We start from the raw sequence: 26,957 nt of genomic DNA, 5'->3' as shown, positions 1-26,957 counted from the left end.
TTGAGAGAGAAAGAGAAAACCAGACGGCAGATAGATAGATAGATAGATAGATAGATAGATATTGGAGCTAAATGAGTTTAATGTGAAAATCAATCTCAATTTTTATCTGTCTTTGTCTGTTCCGCTGGTTTGATCTGGGCTTGGCCTCCTACTACTCCTATTCCACCTCCAGGTTCATCGGCAACACCACCAGCTCTTGTTACCGAATAAATTATTGGTCGTCCTGGAGCTGATCTCTACCGAGAATCACTAATGACGATATCATTTATTCATAATGACAGACTTTACTTTTAGCCTTTAGTGATTTTTACTTACGGTTATACTTTTTGCATCTCCTCCTCCTCAACCTTCTCCACCTCCAACTTTTGTTATTTCCTTTCTTCGATAAGATATTTAAATGCATTGTCTATTTTTGTTTGTACATTAACTATTTAATTTCCTCTCTAGTTTCATACTCTGACGACTATCTAAATAATTAACAACTTAAATCCGAGTGTTTATGAATTTTAATTTGTTTCTATTTCGATAATTTGGTTTTTTGTTCATTAATAAGTCTAAATTTGTTAGATGAAAAATATTTTTTAAAAATATTTTAATGGAGAGATTATTTAAAAAATAATCCAAATATAGAAAATTGAATAAACTATAAATGAAATTTTAAATTTAATTGAATAATTTTTAATTTTATTAATTATTCATTCTTTGTATTTATAGATAAACAATCTTCAAGAATAAAAGTAAAGGAAAAAATATCAAGACTTTAGTAAAAAGTTGAAAAAATTATTTTTTTAATATTTTTATATTATCAATTATAGAGATTTGAAAGGTTTGATGGAATAAAATATTGAATAAGTCAATAAAAAATAATGAATGAAGGAGGGATAATTTATAAATAATATATTTATGAACGAGAAAGCATACATTACATACGATTATAGTTAATATATAGTTTGGATAAACTTAAAGGATTAATTATAAATCTATATTGTATTTTTTTCGTCCATAAATATATGTACCGCAAGTAAATTAAGATGAAAATAATAAAGGTAAAAAAAAAGATAAAATCTTACAATTATCTCCCCGTTATCATAAGATTATCTGAACACAGATCTTAAGATGAGTCGGTTTACGTTAATTCACGATTCAATACACTCATTAGCGAATGGTTATCGAATAAAACAATCAGCTGGGAAAGGAAAAAAAAAAAAAAAAAATAATAATTATTTAATTTAAAAAATAGTGATGTGGACAGACTTGATGAAGAAGAAAGGAACTTACTAACAATCTTTCAGGCAATAACTGGTTTTTGAGGATAAAACATAGACGATGGTTCGTCTGAGGCCTCGGGGGCTTCTTCGGCTTCCCCAGTACCAGGCTACTTGGTACTTATACGCTTGTTTATATTAAACCATGCCTGTACTCGCTGCTAACACTTGATGATCTCAATGATCTCTTCGAGGATCGCTGACAAGGATAATATGGCCATCTTACTATTTTCCTATCTTCCTATCAAGTGTAACTGACCCTCCTCTTATCACAAGACATTTTAATTTACTCAATTTTATATATTTACATTTATTACCTTCCAGGTCTAATTATCCGCCGCTTAACTCATTAGCCTGTCCCTTATCGTCAGACGTACTTGCTTTTATAAAGTTTTCCATGTTTCCGCTCAATTATTTTTTTTTTTTTTTTTGATGACGCTAAAAGTAACAGACATCTCGCAATTTTTTTTATTTTTTTATTTTTTTAAAACTCTTACAAATTTTGTAAAATATTATTTTTTAGTAAAAGCAAAAATTAATCAGATGTCTCTTGACAGTTTCATATTTTTAAAAAATTTCTACCATCTCCAGATGGCAGATAAGTCGCGTGAGTTTCAAGTTTCTCCACCCGTGCGCCACTTTACTAGTTGTTATTTTTCCAATTTGTAAACACGTGTCAATAAGGTTAAAATTTATTTATCTAATTTGTTTAAAAAAATTAAATTAATAAATTTATAATCTTTTGCGAAAATTGTTAATTACTATTTAGGTTTAAATAAAAATATTTTCCAGAAAAAAAGGTGAGTAATTTATCAGGCTTATGTTGATAAAGTAGTTTACGGAGTAAAATAATATGACTATTTATTATTGAATTAATATAATATATAATAGCAATAAAAATAACTTTGTAATTATAGAGAAGCAAAATGAGCTGTCAAAAGGGAAATTCGGCTCGCTCAAGACCGCAAAAACATCAGAATAGACACGCATTTAAAAATAATTTGCACGATACCTCGCATACGACGAAGGCGATAAACAAAATCCAGGTTGTCAACGTCTGTGAAAAGTGCAAGAAAGTTATCGAATGGAAGATTAAGTACAAGAAGTACAAGCCGTTAAAGGCTCCGAGTAACTGCTGCAAGTGCGAGCAGAGGTGCGTTAAACACGCGTATCACATTATGTGTGGACCCTGTGCCAGTAAGCATGAGGTCTGTCCCAAGTGCGGGGAAAAGACTGAGGTTGTCAAGCCCAGTGTCGAGGATAAACCTCTGACGCTCGACAGGGAACTCAGGCTGATGCTCAAGACCTTGCCTGAGAGGCGTAGGAGGACGTTTATGCGCTACATGAATAGAAATGGTTTGTACTTTGCGAAATTAAATTAAATAACCGTGATATTGAAAGTAATTGGTATCATAAATAATTAGTTAGAGTATTTTGGTAATTTATTTAATTTGTCCAGGTATCAAAAAAGATGCGACCCAGCCTAGAGACTCCAAGGATGATTCAGATGAAGATGAGTATGAAGACGACTCGAATTCAGACACAGAAACGCTTACTGCTGAAGAATCGCCGCTAACTCGAGATGATTTAGTTAATAAATTAAAATCACTGATGGTTACGAAGAAGAAGAGCTTTGATGACTCAGATTGGGATTCCGACGAGCATGCGACATCCAGCTCCAGTTCTAGTGACAGTGATAATGATACTAATAATGATGGGAGCAGTGAAGATGAGGATGATGATGATGATGATGATGATGATATTGATAAAAAAAAATAATTATAGGAATTTTTTAAGCGGAAGAAAATATATTATATATAAAATTGTAATTTGGTATTTTTTTTTTAATTAAGTGAATTTAGCTTTTAATTTTAGAAACTACTCACTTCATTTATAATTGCTGTTTGTTATTTAATTTAATTTTATTTAGCGTAAATTTAAGTATTGATTTTCTAAATTCAAGATGACGACTAGAGTAATTGAAAAACCGAGGCTGAGTTGCAAATCCCGAGGCAAGTATTTATTTTTGTTGGATAATTTTTGATCAAATATTAATTAAGACGAAATAATTTTTTTAATTGATGTAAATTAGGTCTTGGACCGGCTTACAGTCTTCCTCCCGTGCTGGGCTTTGAAAAACATGACTTGTCTCGCAAAAGGAACCCTGCATACTCCATTACATCTCGACATGATGAAAAATTGTATGTCTCTGCGAGTCCAGGTCCAAATAGATACAATACTTATCACTTGACGCGACAAGGAATAGAAAAACCCCCGGCTTTTTCAATTGCTGGCCGAGCTCCGTTTGTTGGTACGTTAAATTTCAAAACTATAATTAAAAAGTGGCTTAAAAATAAATTAAATCATCAGTGATTGGATCTGGACCCGGTCCTGGAGCGTATCACCCAGAAACGTGTCCGCCAATCAACCATTCTCGGACATCTCCATCATTTTCCATCCAGTCAAAACTCAAGCCCGACCATTTATCACTTGATGGACCCGGGCCCAATTCCTACGTCGTTCCGTCTTGCCTGGGGCCTAAAATTCCTCATAAAAAAACTTGTGGAGCCGTTTCTCTGTATTTAATGATTATTATTTAATTTCTAGTAAATTGGAGGTTGAAAAATAATTTATAATTAATTTTAGCAAAGGAAGATCTTCAGATTCAAGCAAATATTCCGGACCCGGGCCAGCTGATTACGGAAACCCAAATTATAACGTTGTAAAGAAACAATATCCAGCTTTTTCGTTGAAATTTCGTCAACAACAACTCAGTAGCTACAGCAGTGGACCTGGACCAATGTACAATCCAATTTATAACCCAGGAAAACAACCCCCGGCATTTTCATTTGGAATTCGCCACAGCGAGTGCGAAGCTCAGCCTTGTACTTATTTAAAAAATTAATAAAATATTTAAATTTGTCTTATTAATTTACTATTTAACTTTATTTACGGATTTTTTACTTTTTCTGAGCTCGTCAGAGGCCAATAGATGTCGAAAACATTTTATACGACCGACATGATGAATCCATTTATCGCTAATTGTCTGAATGTCATTATAAAATTGAACTAAGATCGTAATCTCAGGTGCGTGGTTGCGTCACGTCAGTACAATTGTATAATTGTCTTAATTTAATAAAAAATAAATTGGAACGATTGTGATAACACATGACAATCGATATTTAAAATAGCAGTGAGTTAAACAAAATTGAAGTGAGCATTATTTCTGTAAAAATTAACCAGCAGTTCACGAGTGGCTCGTCATTTTTCGACAGACAATGGTTATAATTAAATTATAAAATCTAAATAAACTAAATAAATTGATAGTTTTTGTGATATGAAAACTTTACCGCGTCTGCTTGAGATTTTAGTTTCCGTCAGACAATTATTTAGCATGGAACCAGTCAGACAATTATTTCACGTCCTTCAAGTTATTTTTCGGCGCATATTTATTTACATAAAAGTACGTCATTTCAATTCAGGCTAGTTTTTGTTTCTCGCTGCTAATTTCAGATCTATTATAAATAATAAATAATATTTTTCAGGACTTTATTGTCAACGAATTCATACCCTTGATCGTGGATTTGAATAATTTCGAAGTACGGGAAGAAAAAATTAGATATTTAACATTGTCCAAGCAACTGTTCGCCGACTTAGCAGCTTTCTTTATTATTTTCGCTCTCTTTGCGATATTTCTGTACTTTTCAACGCAATATGCTTTTGAGAATGACCACTGTGCTCCTGCAATTGATCCTCAACCCGAAAATCCGTACGTCCTAAAAATAACTCCTAATTATTATTAATTCATAACTCAATAAATATTAAAATATTAAAACTGGATTCTAATTGATAATTTAGACCGATAGTTGACCTGACGGAAGATGAAAACAATCCGGACTCGGTCTTTGAACTCCCGATGCTAAACCACCCCCGGGGTGACGCATCAACGGGCCCAGAGAAAATAATCCTTCGAAAAAAGCACCAAATATTGAGAAAGTCAAGGCCTTACTGCATTTTTACCGACAACGAGTCTTCTAGATCAGCAATCAGCGTAAAAACGACCCAGTCGCAGCACTCGCAGCCAGTGATAATTCACCCAGACATCAGAAGTCTAAACCCCGACGGTTTCAACAGCTGGATCATTCGCAGGACGAGGAGTGGTCAGATCTACGGGAAATATCCGATTTAAATTGACGAAAAAATCAGATCAAAATTGATTGTTAAAATGATGAGAAATTTTGAATGACTTTTTAGCGAAAATTGGTATCAATGACCTCTTGGTACATCCGCTAAATGATTATTTATAATTCAATGACACTCACAAATAATAATAATGGTAATTTAAATAATTTATTGGTACATAAATGCAACGTAAGAGGAGTCAAAGATAAAAATTAGATAAGATACTGGAGTTCATGCTCCCGATTTGTCAATTATTCTTCGCGTGAATAATGAATCGCATAATGAAGTAGCCTCGAGGCTATCAAAGACTTTAATTAATGCATTTGCGTACTAATTTATTATTTATTATTCAACTCATTATTATTATTATTTATTATTATTATTATTGTTATTTAATGGGTATAATATTTAAAAAAAATATTTTTCCACTTGTGTACAATTCACAATTTTTTTTTATATATAATTTATGTAACTTTGATACATATTTATTTTTTATAAAATTTTAAATGTTGGTAATAAAAAATTGAATTTACTTTGGGTTTGTCTGTGGAATTATTTTAAAAATATTGTGGAATATCCAGTTAAAATATCCGAAGCCGAGAAGTTTGTAATTAAATTTGCGTCGATCAATCTCGAGTACTCGAACAAATCGGATTCCCTGGTAGTTCGATTGTCGATTGATAACGCAGAGAATTCTTGATTGTAATCTCTACGCTGAGCACTTTTAAGATTGAATTTCATAGTTGGCTCCATTGCAATAACATTTTTCTTTATGCTCATCAATATCTCGTTGAGTTTAATGTTATTACATCTTGGAGTTTTTACTTCAATTAAATAATACTCATAAGTTGAATTTTTTTTTTTTTTTTTTTTTTTTAAGAAATTTCCTACATTTTAACTTCAAGTTTTACAAATCAATTTAATCAATAATAAACTTATAATTTCATAAGTGAAATAATATCAAAGATTTAATTTAATCAACTTACTAAAATCTGAAGATGTGGAAGCATATGATAAATAATTGATTAATTTCAAATATAATTAAATTAAGTGAAGTAGTACTAAAGATCTTATTTAATTAATTTATTAAAGTTTAAAGATATAGAAGAATATGATGATGAATAATAAAATAATAAATTATAAAAATGAAATTGGAGTTGAGTGAAATTATGAAGTCAAATTGGAAATGCTGTCGGTCAGAGTAAATAATTAACGAGTTTGAAATTCATACACCGAATAATATCTACCGATCGTTCATGTCCATATATAGAATAGGACATACATATAATATAATATATCCAGCCATCTATCTAGCTATCTACCGATCTATCCCTTGCTGGGTTATCATTATGATTATATTATCACATGTCGACGTAGACGTATTTAAATATTCATGCAAACGTGAGAGATCTCAATTTCCAGAATAACCAAACGAATATTCTCCATTTAAATTTCATTTAAATTCTATAAACTGAGAACTGAGAGTACCTTATATACATACATATATCCTGGATTGTATAAACCTACGTAAAACCCGATAATTTATTTTATTTTACAATAATATTTTTAGATAATTAAAATTTCATTATCTCAAATGGACTTTATCTCTCTGTTTTACGAATTTAAATAATGCCGGTTACGGCAGGATGTTGACGTCAAATAAAATCGATTTGGTTGCCATGACAACCGAAGCCAAACATTAAAACTGCCGTCGTAATTGTTATTTATTCAAAATAATAAAGTAATGTGTGCTAAAGCTAGAATTACAAGCTTTCTGAATTGAGGTGAAGGTATTAGCGACTTTTAAACTGAAGGATTCTTATTGCTTCGCGAATTGTGTCCAGTATAGGATGGACAGTAGCATCAGCGAAGAGGAAGAAGATAACAAGAAACACTTTTCGGCGTTTAGCAAGTTTGACGAAAGTATTGAAGTGAGAAACGCTGAGGAAATAAAAAGTCCTGTCAGTGGGAAAGCCAAACTGGTAAGGAAAAACTCTAAAGGAGTTTCCAATTCTTTTGAGGCTGAGGAAATGGAAATTCAATCGTCAAATGACAAACGGAGTTTTAGAAGGTAAGTTTTAATTTAATTAAAAATTTTGGAATAGATATATGTAAATGTTGATGTGTTTTTAGGTTTTCTAACCATGAAACTTCGTTTGAAAAACCTGTAAGACCGATGGAAAGTGACCCGTCAGACAGTGATGAAACTGACGATGATGACATCGAAGGTACTAATGTTAAAAAACCGATAGAACTTTACAATCCGAAGGAATTTGAAAATCTTGAAGCTTCTGCTGAAGTCAAGGAATTGTTTCAAAATATTATAAGGTAAATTTATAATTGTGTTTATTTTATTCTCTACATAATATAGACTAATTAATTATTGTTTATTTTAGATACACACCCCAAAAAATCGAGCTAAATTACAAGCTAGCTCCCTATATAATGGAATTCATACCAGCGGTTGGTGATATCGACGCCTTTATGAAGGTACCAAGGCCCGACGGGGTTGCTGATAAGGTCGGATTAACGGTGCTGGATGAGCCATGCGCTAATCAATCGGAGCCAGCAGTTCTGCATTTGCAGCTGCGGAGCCAGAGCAAAAGCGCAGATTCCCGAAAAGCAACGGTGATAAAACGCGTTGAAGACCCGGAAAAGTATCCTAAGTCGATTGAGAGGTGGATCGAGGACATGGGTCTCCTTCACAGGAGCAAACACTTGCCTGCGGTGAGACTGACCAGCCCGATGCCTGACATTGACGCCCTGATTCAGCAGTGGCCTCCGAATATCGAAGACAAACTCAGCGAGGCTCAGCTCGACTTTTCAACCATTGACTGCGAGTTACCCCAGCTTGTTGATATCGTTTGTAATTTACTCGATATTCCTGTCAAACCTGAGATTAGACTTGAGTCTCTGCATACGCTTTTTAATTTGTTTCTGGAGGTCAGAGAGTTTGATAAAGACCGCGAGGCTTTTTAAGATCAGTAAAGGTGTTTCATACAGGTGTTTGTCCATTTCTATTTAAATTTAAATCTGAACTTTTATTGTTAATAATTCTCACGTGTTTGATGATAGTTCGTAAGTCTGTACAGCTCATGAATTATTAATATATACGAATACATTGTTGTCTTTGAAATTGTTATAAATTTTTAACTTGCCGCAAAGAAAATCAATAATTTTCAAAAAATCAGGAAATTATTGTTTTTACATCATTTTGCAAAAATTAAGGTTTCAACATTAGCATAGTTTTAAGCGCTTAGGTATGGAATTAGCGGAAAGTAACAGAGATGACCTTCAGGGTCAACTGTTGGCCCAACATTATAGGAGACATTGGGACTTAAAGAAAATTTGAAAAATCAAAAATTTTAATTTTTGTTTCCGGATGTTTAAGTTACCATAACTATTAAAATAATGGCTCTAAATGGAATTTTAACCACTCTAAAGTGTTCCTCGGTAAATTTCCTGCAAGTAACGTTTGTCTTTTATGGAGAAAAAAATTTTTTTTTAGAAGATATTTAGATTAAAAAAAAATTTGAAAAATCGAAAATTTTAATTTTTGTTTCCGGATCTTCAAGTGGCCATAACTATTAAAATAATGGCTCTAAATGGAATTTTAACCACTCTAAAGTGTTTCTCGGTAAATTTCCTACAAGAAACGTTTGTGTTTTATTGGAAAATAAATTTTTTTTTAGGAGAAATGAAAGTTTTTATTCCCGAAACAAATGCAATGTCTCTAATTTCTATTTAAATGCAAATAGAATTACGAATTGTTTATTCATGTTTTATCATTGCTCTAATTATTCATACTTTAACATCAGTGAATTTTTCTCGAATGTGTATCAAAGCGATTGTTTAAATTCCCCGATCCGAGAAAAGATGAATCATTCAATCGTATATTTACTTACAACAACGCCGTCACGTGGTTATCGTTGATGTTTGGACTTGATTTTCTTCCTCATGCGCAGCGCGTACTCGTTTCGTATCTGCCTGCATCGTATCGCGGCCGACAATTATCTAAGTACGTTTTACAATGCAGTTGATATCCTCGACACCGTCAGTAGAGGCTATAAGTAAGTAAGTGTAAGCAAGCTAATAGTAAGTTGACTAGTCATAGTCATATTTAATGGAAATATTGGATAGTCATTGCTTTTCATCTACAGTTTCTGTTTCTATTGTGACCTAGCATACACAACAGCTTTATAACTCGACTTTCAACAAGTGTCAATACAACTCTAGTGTCACTTTTGCCTGCATGATGGACCACAGTGTAAACATTGCAATTTACTCCAGTTTACGTTTGACATTTTGAGAAGAATAAAGAGTTAATTAATTAGTTAGCTTGATAATAAATATTATGAGATACAAAATACAAATATGGCCAGTCCCGAAGGCAGTGTGACTGTTTCTAACGTCTCAGATGTTGAAGAAAATAATCAAGGACGTGACAACAGCACCGAGGATGAAAGACTCGTTAAATCGAGACCCAGGAATAATTTTCCGTCTTACTCAAACGCAGGTGTTGACGTCAGATTCAGGGTAAGGTTAAGATTTATTGTTATTGTTGACGTTGTATAGTGAAATTTAACCTATATTATGAATTATAATTTACACAAATAATTCTTTCTCTTCCAGGGCATCAGCTCCAGTAAAAATGACACTGTGTTTGACAATTTAATTGAAAATGTCTCAACCCGTCAATTGAATCGACTCAACAATGCGGAATTCGAACCAGGAGCGACTAATTTCTTATCTGCGAATTACGAGGTTTACTTTTTTCTTCAATCTTATCGCTGATAAAATTATCTGCTGGCGCTATAAATTTTTTTTAATTGATAAAGTTTGTGATGACAGAAAATAAATAATAAATATTTATTTTTAGAGCTTGGATTATGATACGTGTGAAAATAGTTTGCTGCAAGATGAAGAAAGAAAAAAAGGCTACAAGTTTGTGGTAAAGAAAAATTTTGCAAGGTGGTTTATATTTTTGCTGATTGGAATTCTGACAGCTTTGATAGCTTGCTTCGTCGACATTTCTATTGAAGAATTATCTAATTTGAAGTATGGAGTCTTGAAATACTGTATCCTTTGATAAAACTAATAATATATGATCATTACTATCATTACTATTACTATAGTAGATAAAGTAATAAAATCAGCGGACTGATAATTTTTGGAATTTTCATAACTAATCAATTTATCATAAAAAAATATTTTTATTTTTTTATTACAAATTTATTGTTATAAAAATTTTTTAAATGGTCAGATGTCTTTATTGTTGATCAAATATTTTCTTTAACTTAATAATAACTCAGATGTGGACAGTTGTGTATTGCAAAACTGTCTATGGATACCATACCTCATCTGGTTGGTGATAAACACCGTGATAGTTTTAATTGGCTCCCTCCTGGTGACTTACGTTGAACCAGTAGCAGCTGGCAGCGGAATTCCGCAGGTAAAATGCTATCTAAACGGCATCAAAGTCCCCAGAGTTGTCAGGATAAAAACGCTGGCTGTAAAATCCCTTGGAGTGATCAGTACTGTAGTTGGAGGGCTTGCTGGTGGAAAAGAGGGCCCGATGATCCACTCAGGAGCAGTCGTAGCCGCTGGAATTTCCCAAGGCAAGAGCACAACGTTCAGAAAGGACTTTAAAGTCTTCCAATACTTTCGGGAAGATCATGAGAAGAGAGATTTTGTGGCTGGCGGAGCTGCAGCTGGAGTTTCTGCAGCTTTTGGAGCTCCCATTGGTAATTAATTAATTAAAAATAAATTATCAAAGCTTGAAATTAATAATTCTTAATTTTCAGGAGGAGTTTTGTTCAGTATTGAAGAAGGAACTAGTTTCTTCAACCAAAGTCTAACATGGCGAACCTTTTTCGCCAGCATGATATCTACTTTTACTTTGAATATCATTCTTAGTGCTTATCACGGTCATCCTGGAGAGCTCTCATACCCAGGACTGCTCAATTTAGGAAAATTTGAAACTATAACCTACCAAGTCTATGAAATTCCATTATTTATTATCGTTGGAGTCTTTGGAGGGCTCAACGGCGCATTTTGGAATTATATTAATTACAAAATAACTGTGTTGAGGCAGAAGTACATTCGCAGAAGATGGCTGAAGATTGTAGAAGCCATTTTAGTTTCTGTTCTGGCTGCTACTGTCGGCTCGCTGATGATTTATTTTCTAAATGACTGCAAGCCTTTGGGAAAAGACCCTACTAAGTACCCAGTCCAGATGTTCTGCAAGGAAGGAGAGTACAGTGCTATTGCTGCTCTTTGGTTTCAAACTCCTGAAAGCACTGTACGGTCTTTATTTCATGATCCCATAGGTATTTATCATTATTTTGTATGACATTAAATTCATTTCTATTTTTTAATAACTAAATAAATAAATAATCTTCTCCTAGGCTCGCATAATGACGGAACTCTCGCTATGTTTGTGTTCTTCTACTTTATTTTAGCTGTTCTAACCTTTGGCCTTTCAATGTCTGCTGGTCTGTTCATACCTCATCTGCTAATTGGATCCGCTTGGGGCAGATTAATGGGATCTGGACTTACTAAATTATTCCCTGCTTCTGTAAGAATTTTTAAAAATTTTTCCTTCTTTTTTTTTAATAAAATTTAAATACTTTAAATTATGAATATAAATTTTAGGGATTATTTGAACCTGGAAAATACGCGCTACTTGGAGCTGCTAGTCAGCTGGGAGGCGTTGTCAGGATGACAATAAGTCTTACAGCAATTTTAATAGAAGCTACTCAGGGAATTTCATTCGGTCTCCCAGTTATTATTGTATTAATGATGGCCAAGTGGGTTGGAGATTTTTTTACAGAAGTATGGAGTTATATAATTATTGCTAATTCAGTAATATAATATAATATAAGTATTTACTTTAACTGACGATAATTTTTATCAGGGCATATACGACATACACATACAAATGGCTGGTGTGCCATTACTTCCGTGGGAAGCACCGCCTTTATCTAACAACATTTACGTCAGCGAGATAATGAGTCACCCGGTTGTTACTTTAAAAACAACTGAAAATGTTGGGCATATCGTTGCTTTGTTAAAATGCGTTAAATTCAATGGATTTCCTGTTGTAGATCCTCCCACCGGTGATCAGGTAATTTGATAGTCTAATATAAAAATAATTTTGTAATATAATTAACAAAAATGTTCTATCTCTAAATTAATAATTAAAAATATTTTTTTTTAGAATGAAGTAAATTGCTACGGAAGATTCCGTGGTCTAATTCTTCGGTCACAATTGATAGTTTTAATCCAAAACAAAGTATTTAACGAGTACTGCGAGTTTTGGGAAACGGATTTTTCATTAAAAATATTCCGCGATGCATATCCAAGATACCCGAGTATTGAAGAAGTAAACAACATCACAGAGGAAGAAAAAACATACTCAATAGATTTAAGACCTTTTATGAACCCCTCGCCTTACACTCTTCAACACGTAAGTCTTCAATAATTATCACTATAAAATATTATGAATTATCAAGCAATAATTTTTAATAAAATAAAATGAATTTAATTTCAGTCAACAACTCTTCCGAGAGTATTTAGACTATTCCGTGGACTGGGACTAAGACATTTGCCGGTGGTGAACGACGAGCACGAGGTAATTGGGATGATCACCCGAAAAGACGTCGCCAGATACCGGATTTGGAGGCACCAAGGCCGAATGGGTCTTGACGAGCTCCGAATCACCGATAAAATATGACAATAATTTACTAGCTTGAATTTTATATCTAGAAAATTGTTGTATTTAATTTTTTTTTATAAATAATTATTTATAAAATTTATATCGATGGAAAAAATGTATATATGTAAATTAATATTTAAATGATTGTTCAGTAAATAAATTTATATATTTTAATAAACTAATTATTGACAAACAATTCCCATCCTATCCAGGACCAGAGACGGAAAAATAAGTAGACTGGAATGATGACAATCAGTAGGAGAAAATAATATTCGTAGTTTGAAATGAACATTTTTTTAAATTATTTATCAGCAATAATTATCCATACCTATAAAATAAAAATAATTATTGAAGATATAAGTATAAATACAATATTAATGGCAGTGTTAATAATAATTATTGATAAATAATTGACTTGCTTACTATTTTTGGTAGTGAATCACCTTGAAGACTCACACATGTCTACATGCGTACAAAGAGCCAACGACATACAACTAGAACAGCTATCTCTTTCTAATCTCCAATCCAATAAACCAGATCCTTAGAATTTTTTTGCGAAACTGTACCACAGTTGAAAAGTTAAGAGTGGTACGGTAAAAAGTTCTTACGTGTGGTCCAACAATTATTAACTCTCGAGACTATTTATTTCTAAATATCAACAGAATTCTCTGATCAACTAGTATCAATAAACAGTTGCTCCGATTTACTCGATTTTATTTACTCGATAAATAATAATCCGATAGAATATTGTATTATATTATATAAATAAATGGTGTAATGTAAGAACTGAGTAATCTCGACTTTCGTCAAAATAAATCGTCTTTATAGTCACACGTGATTCGCAATTTCTACGCATTGTCGATAATTGTTCGACGCCATTCGCCTTTCGATATCTTTTTTTGGATGTTTTGGCCGACCAATCCCGAGCCAGCTGGCAAACGGCGGGAAAGATTCAACTTTGTTTACCGATAAATTAAATAAAATTGCGTAAACAATAGATGAAAAAAATTTTTTTTTCTATTTTTGACATTTAAAAATTATAAATAAAATTTTTATCAAAAAAAAAAAAAAAAAAAAAAAAAAAAAAAAAAAAGTGATTGATAATAAATTAATTAAATTAAAAGTGAAAACAATGAATGGTCAGTGGAATGCCGAAGACATGTCGTCGAAATTACTCCTATCTCCGTCGTCTTCCTCGTCATCCTCGTCTTCTCGACGAGCCAGAACTTTGAGCGGGAATTCGAGCACAAACGTCACTGTAAATAACAACAATAATGGGGAAAAAAAAAGAAATTCGAGAAAGCCGATACCAAGGCCACATGAAACCGAAGAAGAGGCTATCTTGAGGAGATTCCACGACGCACAAAGGATGGCGCGTTTTCGGGCTAAGAAAAAAAAGGCCATGGAGGAGGCGAAGACACTCGAGGCCGCTAAATTGACCGAACTGGCCATGATCACCGAATTGAAACGACGCAATGTTGTTTTTCAAATCAAACCTAGCAGTCATATTAATAATAATAACAATAAAAATAAAAATCATAATAGCAATAATAATAATAATAATAATAATAATAATAATAAAAGTATTAGCGGAGGAAAAAGCAAAGTAAGCTCGTTGATGATAAAACCAGAGCTAAGCCAGAGAGAAGCTCCGAGTTTGGTATCAAGTGCCCAGGGCAAGTACTCTCAATTATTGGAAGTGATAGAGGAACTCGGCAGAGACATCAGACTGACCTACGCTGGTAGTAGGACGTCGGCGGAGAGACTGAAAATGGGAATCATACAGGCGCGGATGCTAGTCAGAGATTGTCTGCTGGAAACTGAGATAAACTTGCGACAATAAAATTAATAAATATAATTATTTTTGTTATCACTTATTAATTATTATCATTGTATTTTTATCATCAACTAACTTTAAATGTAAGTTTGTAAGACTATTAATATATTGAATGTTCTACTGGCCTGTGACTTATAGACAATAAAAATTTTCTAATGTTACCGTTTCTTTTTTTATCAGAGACCTTGGAGCTTATCTAAATCTCTCTAGTAGTTTAAATTTCACTGAATATTTAAACTAAAATATGTCATGATATTTCTGCTGATTGGGAATAGAACGAACCAGGTTTGTAAAAACCAAAAAAGAGTGAGAAAAAAATGAATAAATGGACAATATAAATTCCGTCTACACCTGTCCGCCTTGAAGTTGGTGGTTCTATAGCCAAGCTTAGCTGTAGAATACACACATCTCAATTCTCAATATAAAATACCTCGCCCAAGCCTAAACTTGCTCTTTTCCTCATGCCTTCCCTCCTTGTCTTTGATTCGATACTCCAAGCAAACCAGTACAAGTACTGTACCGTGATATATATATATATATATATATATATATATATATATATATATATATATATAAAATACATATCACAAATGAAAGCAGTGGAGCGTCTGTGGGTCTCCTCACCAGCTTCTATTCTTATTTCTCTGTTCCTACCGAGTTCCAGTGATATCCACTGTACTGGTATTGCTCTTCCTTCTTTATTCACTTTTTCTTCTTCTTCTTCTGGCTCAGTTTTTAGCATTCTACAAGTAAAGCAAGCAGACTGCTCAGTGGAATACAGAGCAAGTTTGTATATAATGGTGAGACTCGAGGCTCGAGGCTCGAGGCTGCTTGAGACTCTGCACAGGAAGAAAAGAGAGTGCCTTTGAGACAGAGAATACAACATCGGGGGTGGCAAAAGGAGGAAGGGGTTATGGTCAATAAACGCGACCACGTCACACGCAGTAGTCTATCGGTCGGGCGACCCCCAGACCCCGCTTCCCGCTTCAGGCTTCACTTGGCCCCTTTAAGTTAAAGTAGCCTCAGCTTGCCTGCTATCCAACTCAACTCTTACACTCTTTCTACCAACTACCAAATCTTACATGTCCGTTCGTCCAACTGCTACTGATTCTGCTTCTGATACTCTCACATCAGAGAATTTACTCCTCTTTCTATTTATTTTGCCAAATTTTAAAATTTCACCTACAATCAATATTCAATGCTTAACAATAATAATATCAATGATAAAATTACCTTGTTAATTAATTATTTTTTTATAATTAGTAGATTATTAAATCAGATTGTGATTTTTTCTGCTTGTATTGCAAAATCATATTTTGTAACATTTAAAGTACAAATATGTGAGTTGTCCTTGGAATATATTTATTATTTAAACAAAGTAATAATTTTATTACGTTGGTTAGTGAATTTGACCAAATAGCAGCCGCCATTGTTGTGATTGGTAAAACCTTAAGCTTGGAGTTTGGCAATATACGAAATACGAAATAGGAGCGAGTGGAGGAAAGGGGCACTGTACGATAGGTACGATATACATACGATAGATTGGTAGTGTGTGTGTGTGTGTGTGTGTGGATGGTGACGGTAGTGTGTTGGCTGTTGTGCCGAAGGAAGAGCAAGACGACGTACCGGAGGTTGGATTGGATGTAAATGTACGTTTTTCGTGCTCGTTAAGCATTCTTATTTATATTACGCATGCGTAACGAATGCCACGACTCGTTTCTTCGTTTAAAATTTTCAAAAACAAAAGAATCTGACGGTAACACACATTATTACAACAACGGTACTTTATTTACTAGCTGTTATCAGTTAATTCAATTATTTAGTGGATTATTTGTTGGTTATTACTTGTTGATCGAAGAGACTTCAGTATTTAACTTGCTACCGAATTTTGTTCTCGGTAATATATTATCCACTGTTTTTTACTCGAGTTTTTACGTGCACCTGTCTGATTGGTTGTGATAATTATTTTAATTATTTATTATTTTGTGATAATGTGACTTTAAACTTTGTTATCACTCGGCTCATTTCGTTGCTGTTTGTCTCTTGTATTGGTAAATTATATTGTTATTTATTGATTTTATTGTGGGTATTTATCTTATGGGTTATTAACGAGTTAACCTTTCATTTGCAGTGATAACACCACTTTGGAGCACTGATACATTGGAGCATCCAGCCCCAGCATCAACCTTAAATCTAAAATGGATTTATTTTACTGATACTGATATTGGAATTTAAATTGGAGTCCACAGATATTTTATTTTCTTTAATTTTTCAATAAAATAAAAAAAAAAAAAAAAAAAAAAAAAAAAAATCAACCTCTTTGTACCGATGGATGAAAAAGGTATTGAATTAAAAACATTAACAGGGTATAATAATATTTAAATAATAAATAACCGGTTGATAGTAGTTTAGTTGAGTGGGGCTAAATGTACAAGTTTGAAAACGGGGGACTGATGTCAGAAACGGCTGAGGAACGTGCTATCAGACTGTACACTGCGGCTGAGAGGATGAAGAACGTCAGGGCCAAGGAGTCCGAGGACCAGGCGGCTCTCAGGAGGATGCAGGAGGCCCAAAGAATGGCCCGGCATCGCGCTAAAAAGAAGCGCTGCCTCGACGAGAACCTCGCGAGGGAAATTTCAAAGATTGCTGAGCTCTCTAAGATGCCAGACGCAGCGACAATCGCCCAAATGTCAGAGATGAACATGAACAAAATATCCGCGGAGCTAAAGCAGATGATGGAAAGGGGAAAAGTGCCTGAACATATTGTCCAGATGGCTCAGCTGGCCGAGTTCAGCAAGATGACCGAGCTTAACAAGATGTCCCAGGACATGGCCAAGAGATACGAAATGGAGAAGATGGCCGAGTACGCGAAAACTACCGAATATATGAAAATGCAGGAAATTGCTAAGATGTCAGAGTTGGCCAAAATGAACGAGATGGTTAAGTACTCCGAGATGGCCAAGTATTCTAATGATATTTCCAAGATGAACGAAATCGCGAAGATGAACGAGATGATGAAAATCTCACAGATGGCCAAGATAAATGAGGTCCAGCGAATGAATGAAATTGCCAAGCTTAATGAGATGGTCAAGATGACCGAGATGACCAAGTATAATGACATGACCAAGTACAATGAGATTGCCCAGATCAACGAGATGGCTAAGGAGTTTGTTAAGATGAGCGAAAAGTCCAAGATGAATGAAATGATCAAGATGGCCAACATGCAGAACGATATCACCAAAATGCCAGAGTACTCGAAGATGGCCGAGATGGCCAAGCTCACTGAACTGGCCAAGCTCAATGAGATCACTATCACCAAGCTCAACGATCCACCGTCTCATCAGCAGTCCCATCATCAGCAGCATCATCAGCATCATCAGCAGCAACACCACCATCAATCCCACCAACAGCATCAGCAACAACACCAGCAACATCATCAGCAGCACCATCAATCCCAGCAACCACCTCCTCCTCCGCAAAAGCAAGAAATTTCCAGGATCCCAGAACCGGTGATAACTGTCCCGAACCCGAGGAATCTCCAAAATGTCCAGTCGGCACAGGTTCAAAGTGTACAGGCGAGTCCGTCAAGTACTATTAATTTTCCCTCAGTACCTGGACAAGGAAAGTATGCACAGTTGTTGGTGATTATTGAGGAACTCGGTCGAGATATTCGCCTGTCGTACGCCGGGAGTCGCAGCGCCGCGGAGAGGCTCAAAATGGGGATCCAGCATGCGAGGATCCTTGTCAGGGAGTGTCTGTTGGAGACCGAGCACAATGCCAGGCAATGATGAAGTTATGGTTACGGTTTTTTAGATATAGATGGATAATATACTTTATTTTTCCATCCTCGGTACAAAGAGTCTCATTTTTTTAGTAGATTATTATTATAATTATTAATTTGGTGATATTTTGGTTGATAAATTTCTCATAAAATGGGTTTTTTTGAGGCCAAGTAAAATAAAATTTTTGTCGGTGATATTTGAAAGTCAAAATTAATGTTACTTTTTTAAAAATAATTATTGTGATTTTTTTTCTGCGATTGAATTTATATTAGTGAGACTTTTTGTAGGATACCAGAGCTCAGATGTAACATGAGTATGGTAGTATTTTTAAAGTAAAAATAAAATGAATAATTATTTATATTTAATAAATAAAAGGAATGAGCTGGTTACTAATTTAATTAGTGAGAGAAAAAATACGATAAAGTGCAAATTATTTACCACAAAAGTCCGTTTTATTATTATGATCTATTTGATAATTTATCTGCAATAATTGTGAGCTTGGATACGCTTAGGAGAATCAAAAATTTGATTTTTTATAAATTTATTAGGGTTAATAAAATTTGTGATGTCTCATTTTTTTTTAATAATTAAAAGAGGCGAATTTTTAAAATCAAATGTATAAAATTGGGGTAAACTTTAAAATTAAGGGCCAAGGTTATGTTTTTATTTTATTATTACTTATTATTGGCCTGCTCAAGAGATGAGAATGAATCTCGAGTAAGCATTTTATTATTGTCATTGTTAGTTATAAGTTATTATATATTAATTATTATATTGTATACCTATAATATTAATTTTATTTTTTTTACTTTACATTCTTATGAATACCTGGTGGATTTTTATTATTTATAAGTACTGTAAGCACTTTACATCCTTTATCTTCTTACAAATATTCTTTATAAACAAATATTATTATGATTCCATAAAATTTGTCAAGCAGAATTTTGAAATAAGTATGAGCCTTTTAAATAGATAATATTGCTGAATAAACAACCAATTTTGTAATAAAAAAATTTGTTGTAATTATTTAGGAAAAAAAAACTACCCTTTATTACAAATTAATTTTAAAAAAATCGCGGGAATTTTCTTGTTTTTAAAACCTGCCATCTGAGGAGAAAAATAAAAATACAAGAGAAATATGGAAACTATTATACTCAATATAAAGCTTTCTCGTAACCTACAAATCAACTCCAACTCGACAGAAAAGTGATTGAAAAAATTCTTATAAATTTTATAAACATCTATTTAAAAAAAAAAAAAAAAAAAAAAAAAAAAAAAAAAAAAACTCATCATAATCAACTTCAGGTAATTATTTTTTATAATTATTTACAAGATTAAAATTTTTCGACTAAAATTTCTAGACACGTAAACAAACTTGAAAAACAACAGAATTTAATTGTTTGTCAGGGAGTAATAAGTGAGTAAAATTTAAAAATGAACATGGAAGGAGAAATAACCAAACTGCCAGCTGGAACGACGATAACGAAGATCGTCGAATCGCCAATAACAGTACCAAACCCCAGGAACATTCAATCCACAGTGCCTCACGTGACCGTCACCGCGATACCCGGACAGTCAAAGTACGTTCAGCTGCTAAACGTAATCGAGGAGCTGGGGCGAGACATTCGTCCGACCTACGCAGGAAGCAGAAGCTCTGCGGAACGCATTAAGCGTGGTCTCGTTCATGCCCGTTTGCTAGTCAGAGAGTGTCTTCATGAGACTGAACGAAGTGCTCGTCAATAATTGCTTATTTGCTGCCATTAATTTTTAGTTCTTTATTTTATTCGGAGCACCAGGTGCCAAAGTCTTAATAATTTGTTCAAGATTTTTTTTTTATACGTCTTTTTGAGGTAACTTGATCATACTGACGATGATGCAAAGTAAATTCTAATTATTTAATTTTTTGTTTAAATTCTGAAATTTTTTGGATGCCTATTGACAGTCTTATCTTGTTTTATAAATTTCCGACAAGATCTGATTATTCTAGTGATTAATTAATTGAATTATTTATTAGAATATAATTCGATCTCATTTTATATCCAGCCGAGATCAATTTACCAAATGTACGTTTAATTTTTATTTTTTTTTTTTTTTTTTTGTCATTTATTGAAAATAATTTTATTGAGTAGAGTAAGTAACTTATTCAGTATACTAAGAAAAAAAATGCCTTAAATCCAAACAAGTTATCATTTTACTACATCGAATAGTACAAATGTTATTATTAATTATTAATAATTCCGTAAGAAAATAAAAACTGTTGATAGACGTTAAATAAAATAGATATTTTCAAATACAGGGTCTAATAATTGAGATAAAGGCATTAGTAGTGTAATTTACTTAAATAAAATAGTACAGAAACATTTTTAAAATACTTATCACCGCTAAGTCTGTTGAAGAATAATTATCAGAGTTAATAAAGTTCACTAGTGTCTTTATCTTTGATTAATAAATAAATAATGTACAATAAAAAATTGTCAATATTTTTACAGCGATAATATGTGAGTGATGAAAGACAAGTTGAGTATGAAGATGGTTTATAATTAATTAAGAACCAAACTCAGGATTACTTAAGCCTCATAGCAGTATTTTTACTGATATTTTTTAAGACCATTAATTATTATTTAATTATATTGATAAATTTATTGACTTAATTGATAGACTTTTAAGGTATCACTAGGTTTAATCTCAGACAAATTGTAACGTGTTCCTTGACCAAAAATTGTATATCACGTGTACCAAGTTGCTCACTTTTAAATAAATATAAGTCTAATAATTCTAAAATTTGTCAAGTTTTATTATTTATAAAATTTAATTCCTCAAAATTAGTTTAAGAATAATTTATAGAAAATAAAACGGTTTTTATGTTGCAGAAAAATGTTCAAGACACTGGAGACGTTTGACACGGAGTTTTCAGCTGATTCTGTTGAATGGTGTCCCATAGAAGGCTTTCAGGACTTGTTTGTCTGCGGGACTTATCAATTGTTCCCCGACGAAGAGGGCACGGGGACTAAATCTGGCCAGAAACGACTGGGGATAATTTTTCTGTTTAAAGTAGAGTCAAAAAAATTGAAGCTACTCCAGAAATTGGACGTTCCAGCGGTCTTGGATATAAAGTGGGCTTACAAAAAGTATCAAGGAGATATTTTACTAGGAGTAGTAAACTCAATTGGATTTTTGCAGGTATTTAAGCTCAAGGTTGATGAATTTGAGATTGAGTTGCTAACAGAGACTCGGGTTTGTGAAGATGGCCTGGCATTGAGCTTAGATTGGAGCACTGGTGGAGTCCAGAATGATAGTGCAGATGTAAAAATAGCTGTCAGTGACTCAAAAGGACGTGTCTCACTTTTTGGAGTTAGTAAAGAAAAGCTTGAGTGTCTTTTGAGCCAAGATGCTCACGACTTTGAAGCTTGGATCACGGCATTTGATTATTGGAATACTAATGTTGTTTATTCCGGTAATTATTTTTCAATTTTTGACTGGATATTTACCATTAAAAAATTAAATATAAAAATTTAACAGGAGGCGATGACTGTCAGTTCAAAAGACTTGATGCCAGAGAAGGACTGCAAGTTATTGGAATCAATAGAAGCCACGAAGCAGGTGTCACAAGCTTGCATTCTAATCCAAGAAAAGAATTTTCCCTGGCTTCTGGAAGGTGAAATATTTTTTTTCATATTCATAAACATAGAAGAGACTAACTTTTGAATTTTTATTTTTAGTTACGATGAAACGCTGAGGCTTTGGGACACTAGAAACTTTCGGAGACCGGTATCGGAAACTAAACTAGGAGGTGGAATCTGGAGATTGAAATGGGACCCGTTAAAATCAAGATATTTGCTGGCCGCTTGTATGTATAGTGGGTTTAGAATCGTGGATTGTCAAAATATAGATGATCCTCAGGTGATTGCTGAATACTTGGAGCATAAAAGTATTGCTTACGGATGCGACTGGTGTGCTTTAACAGTTGAAGAAGCTAAAAATTGTTTTTCTCAAGATTATTATCAGCTTGTTGCAACTTGTTCATTTTATGATAAAATGTTAAAATTGTCGTCAGTTGAATATAAAAATTACTGATTGGTTATTTAATTTAGTTTGACAATTAGAATATTGAATTTTTATCAAATATCACAGCCATAAAATCCTTTTCCTTACAATTTAATTTGTCCTTTGGAAATCTTTTCTGAATATTTATTCTTTATAAATTAATTCAAACTTTTGAATCACAGGAACGATTTTCTGTATTATCTTGTGAAAGAGTGTCGCAAAAGTAGAGACCTAGATCTCTCCGGTCATCGTAGGAGATAATTTATCATCGACCAGTTGATTTGAAAACAAACAAACAATAAAGAGCGTTAGTGTTGTAAAATTTTTCAGAGCAGGATCGAGTGAATGCAATCCAATGTAATCATCACAGCTGTGAGTTGTGGACGATAGATGAGGATTTAGTCAGTCTGTTTAGGTCCGATGGCCACTGCGCGTAACAATTTATCAACATCAAAAAACCAGCTGTTCTTTGAAGCTGTATCTGTACGTATACGCTCAATTACCACTTTGATTAATCACTCCAATAACTTTTAAGTACACACTATTTATTTTTTTTAATTAAGCTAAATCAAGGTCGTTTATTTTTTCATCCAATTCCAATCACCGTGACCTCAAAATCTTTACCAGTTGAGCAGAGGTTCTTTGTTCTTGCTCAATTCTATCAGTCTCGACACTGACCAGTGATTTAGCTTATTTATAATTTTTAATCTTATTATAATTTTACCAAGGAATATTAATTTTAGTTATTAATAAATAATTATTGCAGACGCACGGATGTAACGCATCAGTACTGTGGGAATCAAATCTTGAACCCACTGGATAAGTCGACAATTGAGTTGGTAGAGGTGTTAAACTCAAGCCCGAGAGCTATTGAGCCATCGCCAGCCTCAGTCTCGATAAAACTAGAAGAAAAACCAAAAATGGCCGAGAGTAAAGTTAAAAAGAGCGAGAGCGTGATTTTAGAGGACAATACACGTGGTAGCAATTCTCTGAGAACCCAACTCTGGGCGAGAAACTCTGAGAGTGGGGATGAAGACTTTCCTCTTAGCAACGACAACACCGTCAGGTCAGTGATTCCGATTAATTCACTTGAAAAAATACCAAATAATGAGTTACACGAATGTAGAAAAATACAAACCATTATCTCGATCGTTTTCTTATCAGTTTGTTATACTACTTATCACATTCCATGAACGTAACGATGTTTGTTGTGTTTAGCAGGAGTAACCCAAGTAATCAGCCACGATATGACGCTATAGCATACGCCGAAGATAAGATGCGCAGAAAATTAAGGTTTTTTTTCATGAATCCCATTGAAAAATGGCAAGCAAGGAGGCGCTTTCCCTACAAATTCATCGTCCAAGTGATTAAAATTATTCTAGTCACTACACAGCTATGTTTGTTTGCTCAAAATAATTATATTCATGTCAATTATACGTGGGATAATCGAATCACCTTTTCGCATCTGTTTCTTCGGGGATGGGATGCTACTCAGGAGGTAATACATTTTTTTTTTTTTAAGCACTTAGAAAAAATATTTATTAACTAAAAGTTAATATTTAAATACTTTATTAAATTTTACCTTATATATTTAAAAATTAATCAACCAAATTCCTAAAGGTACCTGAATACCCGCCAGTAACTGGTCCCCTGTCTCTGTACAAACAAGAAGAATTCTACCAGACGATAAACTACGCTCTAAACGGTTACTATAATTTAAATAACTCAATTGGATCATACTCATACACTGCCGAGGACAATTCGCTGGTTCCACCAGTGCTATGCCTGTACCAGTACAAAGAGGGCATCATCTTCGGGTTCAACGAGAGCTTCGTCTTTAACAACGAGATAGACCGAACCTGTATCACCGTAAACCACACGTTCCCCGAAACTCACCCGGTAGATTCAAAGAAGCTGCTGGAGGAAAAGAACGTGTTAATAAACTTTTCGGCCTTGGTGAAGGCCCACCTGAAGTTCGCCGTAAAGACGGTAAATCTGAAAGCAGCCAGCCCAATCACACCTCCAGACTGCTATCAGTTTAACATAAAAATAATCTTCGATAACAGCGACTTTGACGGACAAATGCTGCTGTCTTTGGACGTGGAATCGATCAGGCTGCTCTGCAAAGGCGACACCCAGTACATAACAGACAACCAGTTAGACTCTGCGCTCAGAACTATTCTTAATCTCTTCGTTATCCTTATCTGTGGAATCTCGCTCATTTTGTGCTCACGTGCTATTTATCGCGCCCAGTTACTTAAATTTGAGACGATAAGTTTCTTCAAGAAGACTTACGGCACCAATTTAAGTCTCGAGGGTCGGCTCGAGTTTTTAAACATGTGGTACATTATGATTATTATAAATGATCTGCTGATAATAATGGGCTCGGCGATAAAGGAGCAAATAGAGCGAAAATTCTACGGCAGTGATCACTGGAACATATGTAGTATTTTTCTGGGGACTGGAAACTTGTTAGTATGGTTCGGAGTCTTGCGCTACCTCGGATTCTTCAAGACCTACAACGTAGTCATCCTTACGCTGAAAAAATCGGCGCCGAAGGTCGTGAGATTTTCAATCTGCGCGGTTCTAATCTACGCAGGATTCACCTTCTGCGGGTGGCTGATCCTCGGGCCGTATCACATCAAATTCAGGTCACTGGCGACCACTTCAGAGTGTCTGTTTGCGCTGATAAACGGAGACGATATGTTCGCTACCTTCTCAATCGCCTCATTCAAGTCTCCGATCCTCTGGTGGTACTCACGGATCTATTTGTACACCTTCATTTCTCTCTTCATTTATGTTGTACTGAGTCTCTTTATTTCTATAATTATGGACGCCTACGACACGATAAAGCTGTACTATCGTGACGGGTTCCCGAAGAATGATCTCCAGGCGTTTGTGTCGGTATGCACCGACGAGGCGTCGAGCGGTGCTTTTAGGCAGGAATCTGAAGGACATGACTGGAAAGATATGTTGGAGCGGATGTGTTGTTGTCGGAAAAGACCCTACGGGTCTATTCAAGCGGGCTCTAGCGATTCGTCAACAAAATGCGACGAAATCTGCGGTAGTCTTATCTGTATATAGTAAACTAAGACGTAATTGTAAAAATAATAACTACGGATCAATTTCTTTAACTAATCCATGTGATTGACCTTCAGCAATTTCTTGTATTGTATGCAATATGATTAAACTGCCAGTTATCTAGATATTTTGCCAAATTACACTGAGAAAATTTTTTTTTTTTAAAGAAAATTATTCTTGAATTTATTTTAAATTTATTTTAAATTTATTAAAAAATTATTTAGTCGAGAAATTCTTGTCTGGACAATATCTTTTATTTCTCTCAGTGTAAAAAATAATTACGCACAAATTCTTTGTAAAAGAAAAAGAAAAATTGACAATAATTGATGAAATTATTAGAACAAAATTAAATTTAAAAGTTTTTATAAACTAATCGAATTAACGAAATAATTTATAGAGATGTATACTAATAATTACCTAAGCAAATATATTAAGTATTGATTGAGTGTATGTCATTAGCTGGGAGATGCTGCGAAGTCTGTGATAATAACTGAATAAAACATAAGTGTAAAATTACACAATTACCACTCTACGTATAAATTATTGATATGTCTTCTGATAAACGGCAAATAACAATTTAAATAGATGAAATGTAATAAATCTTAATTATTGCTCAGCATATCAAGAAGACTTGTGCATTTAATGACATACAGCAAGACAGTCTAACTAATAAAATCGTTTTATAACTGTGTAATATATTAATTCATATATAAATATATTTAATAAGTATATGTAATAATTATAAATGTAATTATGATTTGCAAGTATGTTTACTTGGAAAATAAAACGAGTGTAAGTATTAATTGTGCCAAAGTACACGGTGTATGTTACTCGAGTGTATATATGTAGCACAAGCACTTCAACTTGTAACCTGTTTCTTTTATTAAAATAAAAAATAAAAATCGTTATAAAATTTTGGATTTAGATTTTTAGAAAATTTTTTTTACATCTCGAATGAATATTATTTATAAATTAGAGGGATTTAGTGACATGTGTATTCTATTGTACAGTAACTAAACATCATGGGTGTAGTTACTGTAGAGTAGACA

General features: G+C 33.7%; 10 protein-coding genes and 1 long non-coding RNA gene across 13 annotated transcripts in view; 9 read left to right on the top strand and 2 right to left on the bottom strand.

Annotated features, from left to right (window-relative positions):
* The window catches only part of LOC141527694 (uncharacterized), an 82,770-nt gene that overhangs the window by 12,308 nt on the left and 43,505 nt on the right, over positions 1–26,957 (bottom strand). Inside the window, exon 1 of one of the 2 annotated variants that reach the window (XR_012479226.1) lies at positions 9,353–9,474. The exons of the other annotated variant lie outside the window; for it this stretch is intronic. This is a non-coding gene — a long non-coding RNA (uncharacterized LOC141527694). Of the gene's footprint in view, positions 1–9,352; positions 9,475–26,957 lie in introns of those variants that run through there. 2 annotated transcript variants of the gene reach the window in all.
* LOC141527011 (uncharacterized) lies at positions 1,914–3,094 on the top strand. Its single transcript, XM_074242228.1, has 3 exons — positions 1,914–2,065; positions 2,183–2,621; positions 2,725–3,094. The coding sequence occupies exons 2-3, from the start codon at positions 2,192–2,194 to the stop codon at positions 3,042–3,044; spliced, it is 750 nt and encodes a 249-aa protein (XP_074098329.1). The 5' UTR covers positions 1,914–2,065; positions 2,183–2,191; the 3' UTR covers positions 3,045–3,094.
* Positions 2,974–4,263, top strand: LOC141527012 (protein CIMAP1D-like). The gene is made up of 5 exons (XM_074242229.1): positions 2,974–3,090; positions 3,196–3,277; positions 3,358–3,576; positions 3,636–3,843; positions 3,912–4,263. Exons 2-5 carry the CDS (start codon positions 3,229–3,231, stop codon positions 4,168–4,170), a joined length of 735 nt encoding a protein of 244 aa, XP_074098330.1. The 5' UTR covers positions 2,974–3,090; positions 3,196–3,228; the 3' UTR covers positions 4,171–4,263.
* On the top strand, positions 7,146–9,375 carry Ift46 (intraflagellar transport 46). Its single transcript, XM_074243288.1, has 3 exons — positions 7,146–7,518; positions 7,581–7,775; positions 7,844–9,375. The coding sequence occupies exons 1-3, from the start codon at positions 7,298–7,300 to the stop codon at positions 8,424–8,426; spliced, it is 999 nt and encodes a 332-aa protein (XP_074099389.1). The 5' UTR covers positions 7,146–7,297; the 3' UTR covers positions 8,427–9,375.
* Clc-b (chloride channel protein 7) lies at positions 9,683–13,346 on the top strand. Its single transcript, XM_074243273.1, has 10 exons — positions 9,683–9,983; positions 10,080–10,211; positions 10,327–10,525; positions 10,760–11,191; positions 11,252–11,776; positions 11,855–12,024; positions 12,102–12,281; positions 12,364–12,573; positions 12,667–12,915; positions 13,000–13,346. The coding sequence occupies exons 1-10, from the start codon at positions 9,822–9,824 to the stop codon at positions 13,180–13,182; spliced, it is 2,442 nt and encodes an 813-aa protein (XP_074099374.1). The 5' UTR covers positions 9,683–9,821; the 3' UTR covers positions 13,183–13,346.
* On the bottom strand, positions 13,309–14,231 carry LOC141527693 (uncharacterized). The gene is made up of 2 exons (XM_074243295.1): positions 13,588–14,231; positions 13,309–13,492 (listed from the first exon to the last, which is right to left on the bottom strand). The coding sequence occupies exon 2, from the start codon at positions 13,454–13,456 to the stop codon at positions 13,343–13,345; it is 114 nt and encodes a 37-aa protein (XP_074099396.1). The 5' UTR covers positions 13,457–13,492; positions 13,588–14,231; the 3' UTR covers positions 13,309–13,342.
* Positions 14,289–15,162, top strand: LOC141527688 (uncharacterized). The gene has a single exon (XM_074243289.1). The coding sequence runs from the start codon at positions 14,297–14,299 to the stop codon at positions 15,005–15,007; it is 711 nt and encodes a 236-aa protein (XP_074099390.1). The 5' UTR covers positions 14,289–14,296; the 3' UTR covers positions 15,008–15,162.
* Positions 17,413–19,751, top strand: LOC141527684 (uncharacterized). Its single transcript, XM_074243283.1, has one exon. The coding sequence runs from the start codon at positions 17,428–17,430 to the stop codon at positions 18,787–18,789; it is 1,362 nt and encodes a 453-aa protein (XP_074099384.1). The 5' UTR covers positions 17,413–17,427; the 3' UTR covers positions 18,790–19,751.
* Positions 20,145–21,564, top strand: LOC141527692 (cyclin-dependent kinase 2-associated protein 1-like). Its single transcript, XM_074243294.1, has one exon. The coding sequence runs from the start codon at positions 20,218–20,220 to the stop codon at positions 20,524–20,526; it is 309 nt and encodes a 102-aa protein (XP_074099395.1). The 5' UTR covers positions 20,145–20,217; the 3' UTR covers positions 20,527–21,564.
* On the top strand, positions 21,654–22,872 carry LOC141527686 (diphthine methyltransferase). Its single transcript, XM_074243287.1, has 3 exons — positions 21,654–22,237; positions 22,303–22,438; positions 22,503–22,872. The coding sequence occupies exons 1-3, from the start codon at positions 21,658–21,660 to the stop codon at positions 22,855–22,857; spliced, it is 1,071 nt and encodes a 356-aa protein (XP_074099388.1). The 5' UTR covers positions 21,654–21,657; the 3' UTR covers positions 22,858–22,872.
* LOC141527683 (mucolipin-3) lies at positions 23,139–26,821 on the top strand. 2 transcript variants are annotated; one of them, XM_074243280.1, is made up of 4 exons: positions 23,139–23,310; positions 23,594–23,893; positions 24,046–24,325; positions 24,448–26,821. In XM_074243280.1, exons 2-4 carry the CDS (start codon positions 23,748–23,750, stop codon positions 25,909–25,911), a joined length of 1,890 nt encoding a protein of 629 aa, XP_074099381.1. In that variant the 5' UTR covers positions 23,139–23,310; positions 23,594–23,747; the 3' UTR covers positions 25,912–26,821. The 2 variants fall into 2 exon arrangements, with proteins under 2 accessions (XP_074099381.1, XP_074099382.1); XM_074243281.1 differs by having other exon boundaries at positions 23,141–23,310; positions 24,049–24,325.

The sequence above is a fragment of the Cotesia typhae genome, unplaced genomic scaffold, assembly GCF_013202065.1.
Source record: "Cotesia typhae breed Kobodo isofemale line unplaced genomic scaffold, CoteBio_Ctyphae contig_4, whole genome shotgun sequence".
NCBI lineage: Eukaryota > Metazoa > Arthropoda > Insecta > Hymenoptera > Braconidae > Cotesia > Cotesia typhae.
This window is presented reverse-complemented; position numbering and strand designations above follow the sequence as displayed.

What these genes read in the sequence shown, in the direction of transcription:
- LOC141527683 (XM_074243280.1), top strand. Translation starts at nt 23,748, where the DNA reads ATGGCCGAGAGTAAAGTTAAAAAGAGCGAGAGCGTGATTTTAGAGGAC. An exon ending in AGCAACGACAACACCGTCAG is followed by an intron (nt 23,894 to 24,045) that starts GTCAGTGATTCC and finishes TGTTGTGTTTAG; the next exon opens with CAGGAGTAACCCAAGTAATC. An exon ending in GATGGGATGCTACTCAGGAG is followed by an intron (nt 24,326 to 24,447) that starts GTAATACATTTT and finishes AAATTCCTAAAG; the next exon opens with GTACCTGAATACCCGCCAGT.
- LOC141527692 (XM_074243294.1), top strand. Translation starts at nt 20,218, where the DNA reads ATGAACATGGAAGGAGAAATAACCAAACTGCCAGCTGGAACGACGATA.
- Ift46 (XM_074243288.1), top strand. Translation starts at nt 7,298, where the DNA reads ATGGACAGTAGCATCAGCGAAGAGGAAGAAGATAACAAGAAACACTTT. An exon ending in GACAAACGGAGTTTTAGAAG is followed by an intron (nt 7,519 to 7,580) that starts GTAAGTTTTAAT and finishes ATGTGTTTTTAG; the next exon opens with GTTTTCTAACCATGAAACTT. An exon ending in TTGTTTCAAAATATTATAAG is followed by an intron (nt 7,776 to 7,843) that starts GTAAATTTATAA and finishes TGTTTATTTTAG; the next exon opens with ATACACACCCCAAAAAATCG.
- Clc-b (XM_074243273.1), top strand. Translation starts at nt 9,822, where the DNA reads ATGGCCAGTCCCGAAGGCAGTGTGACTGTTTCTAACGTCTCAGATGTT. An exon ending in TTTATTTCATGATCCCATAG is followed by an intron (nt 11,777 to 11,854) that starts GTATTTATCATT and finishes ATCTTCTCCTAG; the next exon opens with GCTCGCATAATGACGGAACT. An exon ending in CTAAATTATTCCCTGCTTCT is followed by an intron (nt 12,025 to 12,101) that starts GTAAGAATTTTT and finishes TATAAATTTTAG; the next exon opens with GGATTATTTGAACCTGGAAA.
- LOC141527012 (XM_074242229.1), top strand. Translation starts at nt 3,229, where the DNA reads ATGACGACTAGAGTAATTGAAAAACCGAGGCTGAGTTGCAAATCCCGA. An exon ending in GCTGAGTTGCAAATCCCGAG is followed by an intron (nt 3,278 to 3,357) that starts GCAAGTATTTAT and finishes GATGTAAATTAG; the next exon opens with GTCTTGGACCGGCTTACAGT. An exon ending in ACTTGTGGAGCCGTTTCTCT is followed by an intron (nt 3,844 to 3,911) that starts GTATTTAATGAT and finishes AATTAATTTTAG; the next exon opens with CAAAGGAAGATCTTCAGATT.
- LOC141527693 (XM_074243295.1), bottom strand. Translation starts at nt 13,456, where the DNA reads ATGTTCATTTCAAACTACGAATATTATTTTCTCCTACTGATTGTCATC.
- LOC141527686 (XM_074243287.1), top strand. Translation starts at nt 21,658, where the DNA reads ATGTTCAAGACACTGGAGACGTTTGACACGGAGTTTTCAGCTGATTCT. An exon ending in TACTAATGTTGTTTATTCCG is followed by an intron (nt 22,238 to 22,302) that starts GTAATTATTTTT and finishes AAAATTTAACAG; the next exon opens with GAGGCGATGACTGTCAGTTC. An exon ending in TTTTCCCTGGCTTCTGGAAG is followed by an intron (nt 22,439 to 22,502) that starts GTGAAATATTTT and finishes TTTTATTTTTAG; the next exon opens with TTACGATGAAACGCTGAGGC.
- LOC141527684 (XM_074243283.1), top strand. Translation starts at nt 17,428, where the DNA reads ATGTACAAGTTTGAAAACGGGGGACTGATGTCAGAAACGGCTGAGGAA.
- LOC141527688 (XM_074243289.1), top strand. Translation starts at nt 14,297, where the DNA reads ATGAATGGTCAGTGGAATGCCGAAGACATGTCGTCGAAATTACTCCTA.
- LOC141527011 (XM_074242228.1), top strand. Translation starts at nt 2,192, where the DNA reads ATGAGCTGTCAAAAGGGAAATTCGGCTCGCTCAAGACCGCAAAAACAT. An exon ending in GCGCTACATGAATAGAAATG is followed by an intron (nt 2,622 to 2,724) that starts GTTTGTACTTTG and finishes TAATTTGTCCAG; the next exon opens with GTATCAAAAAAGATGCGACC.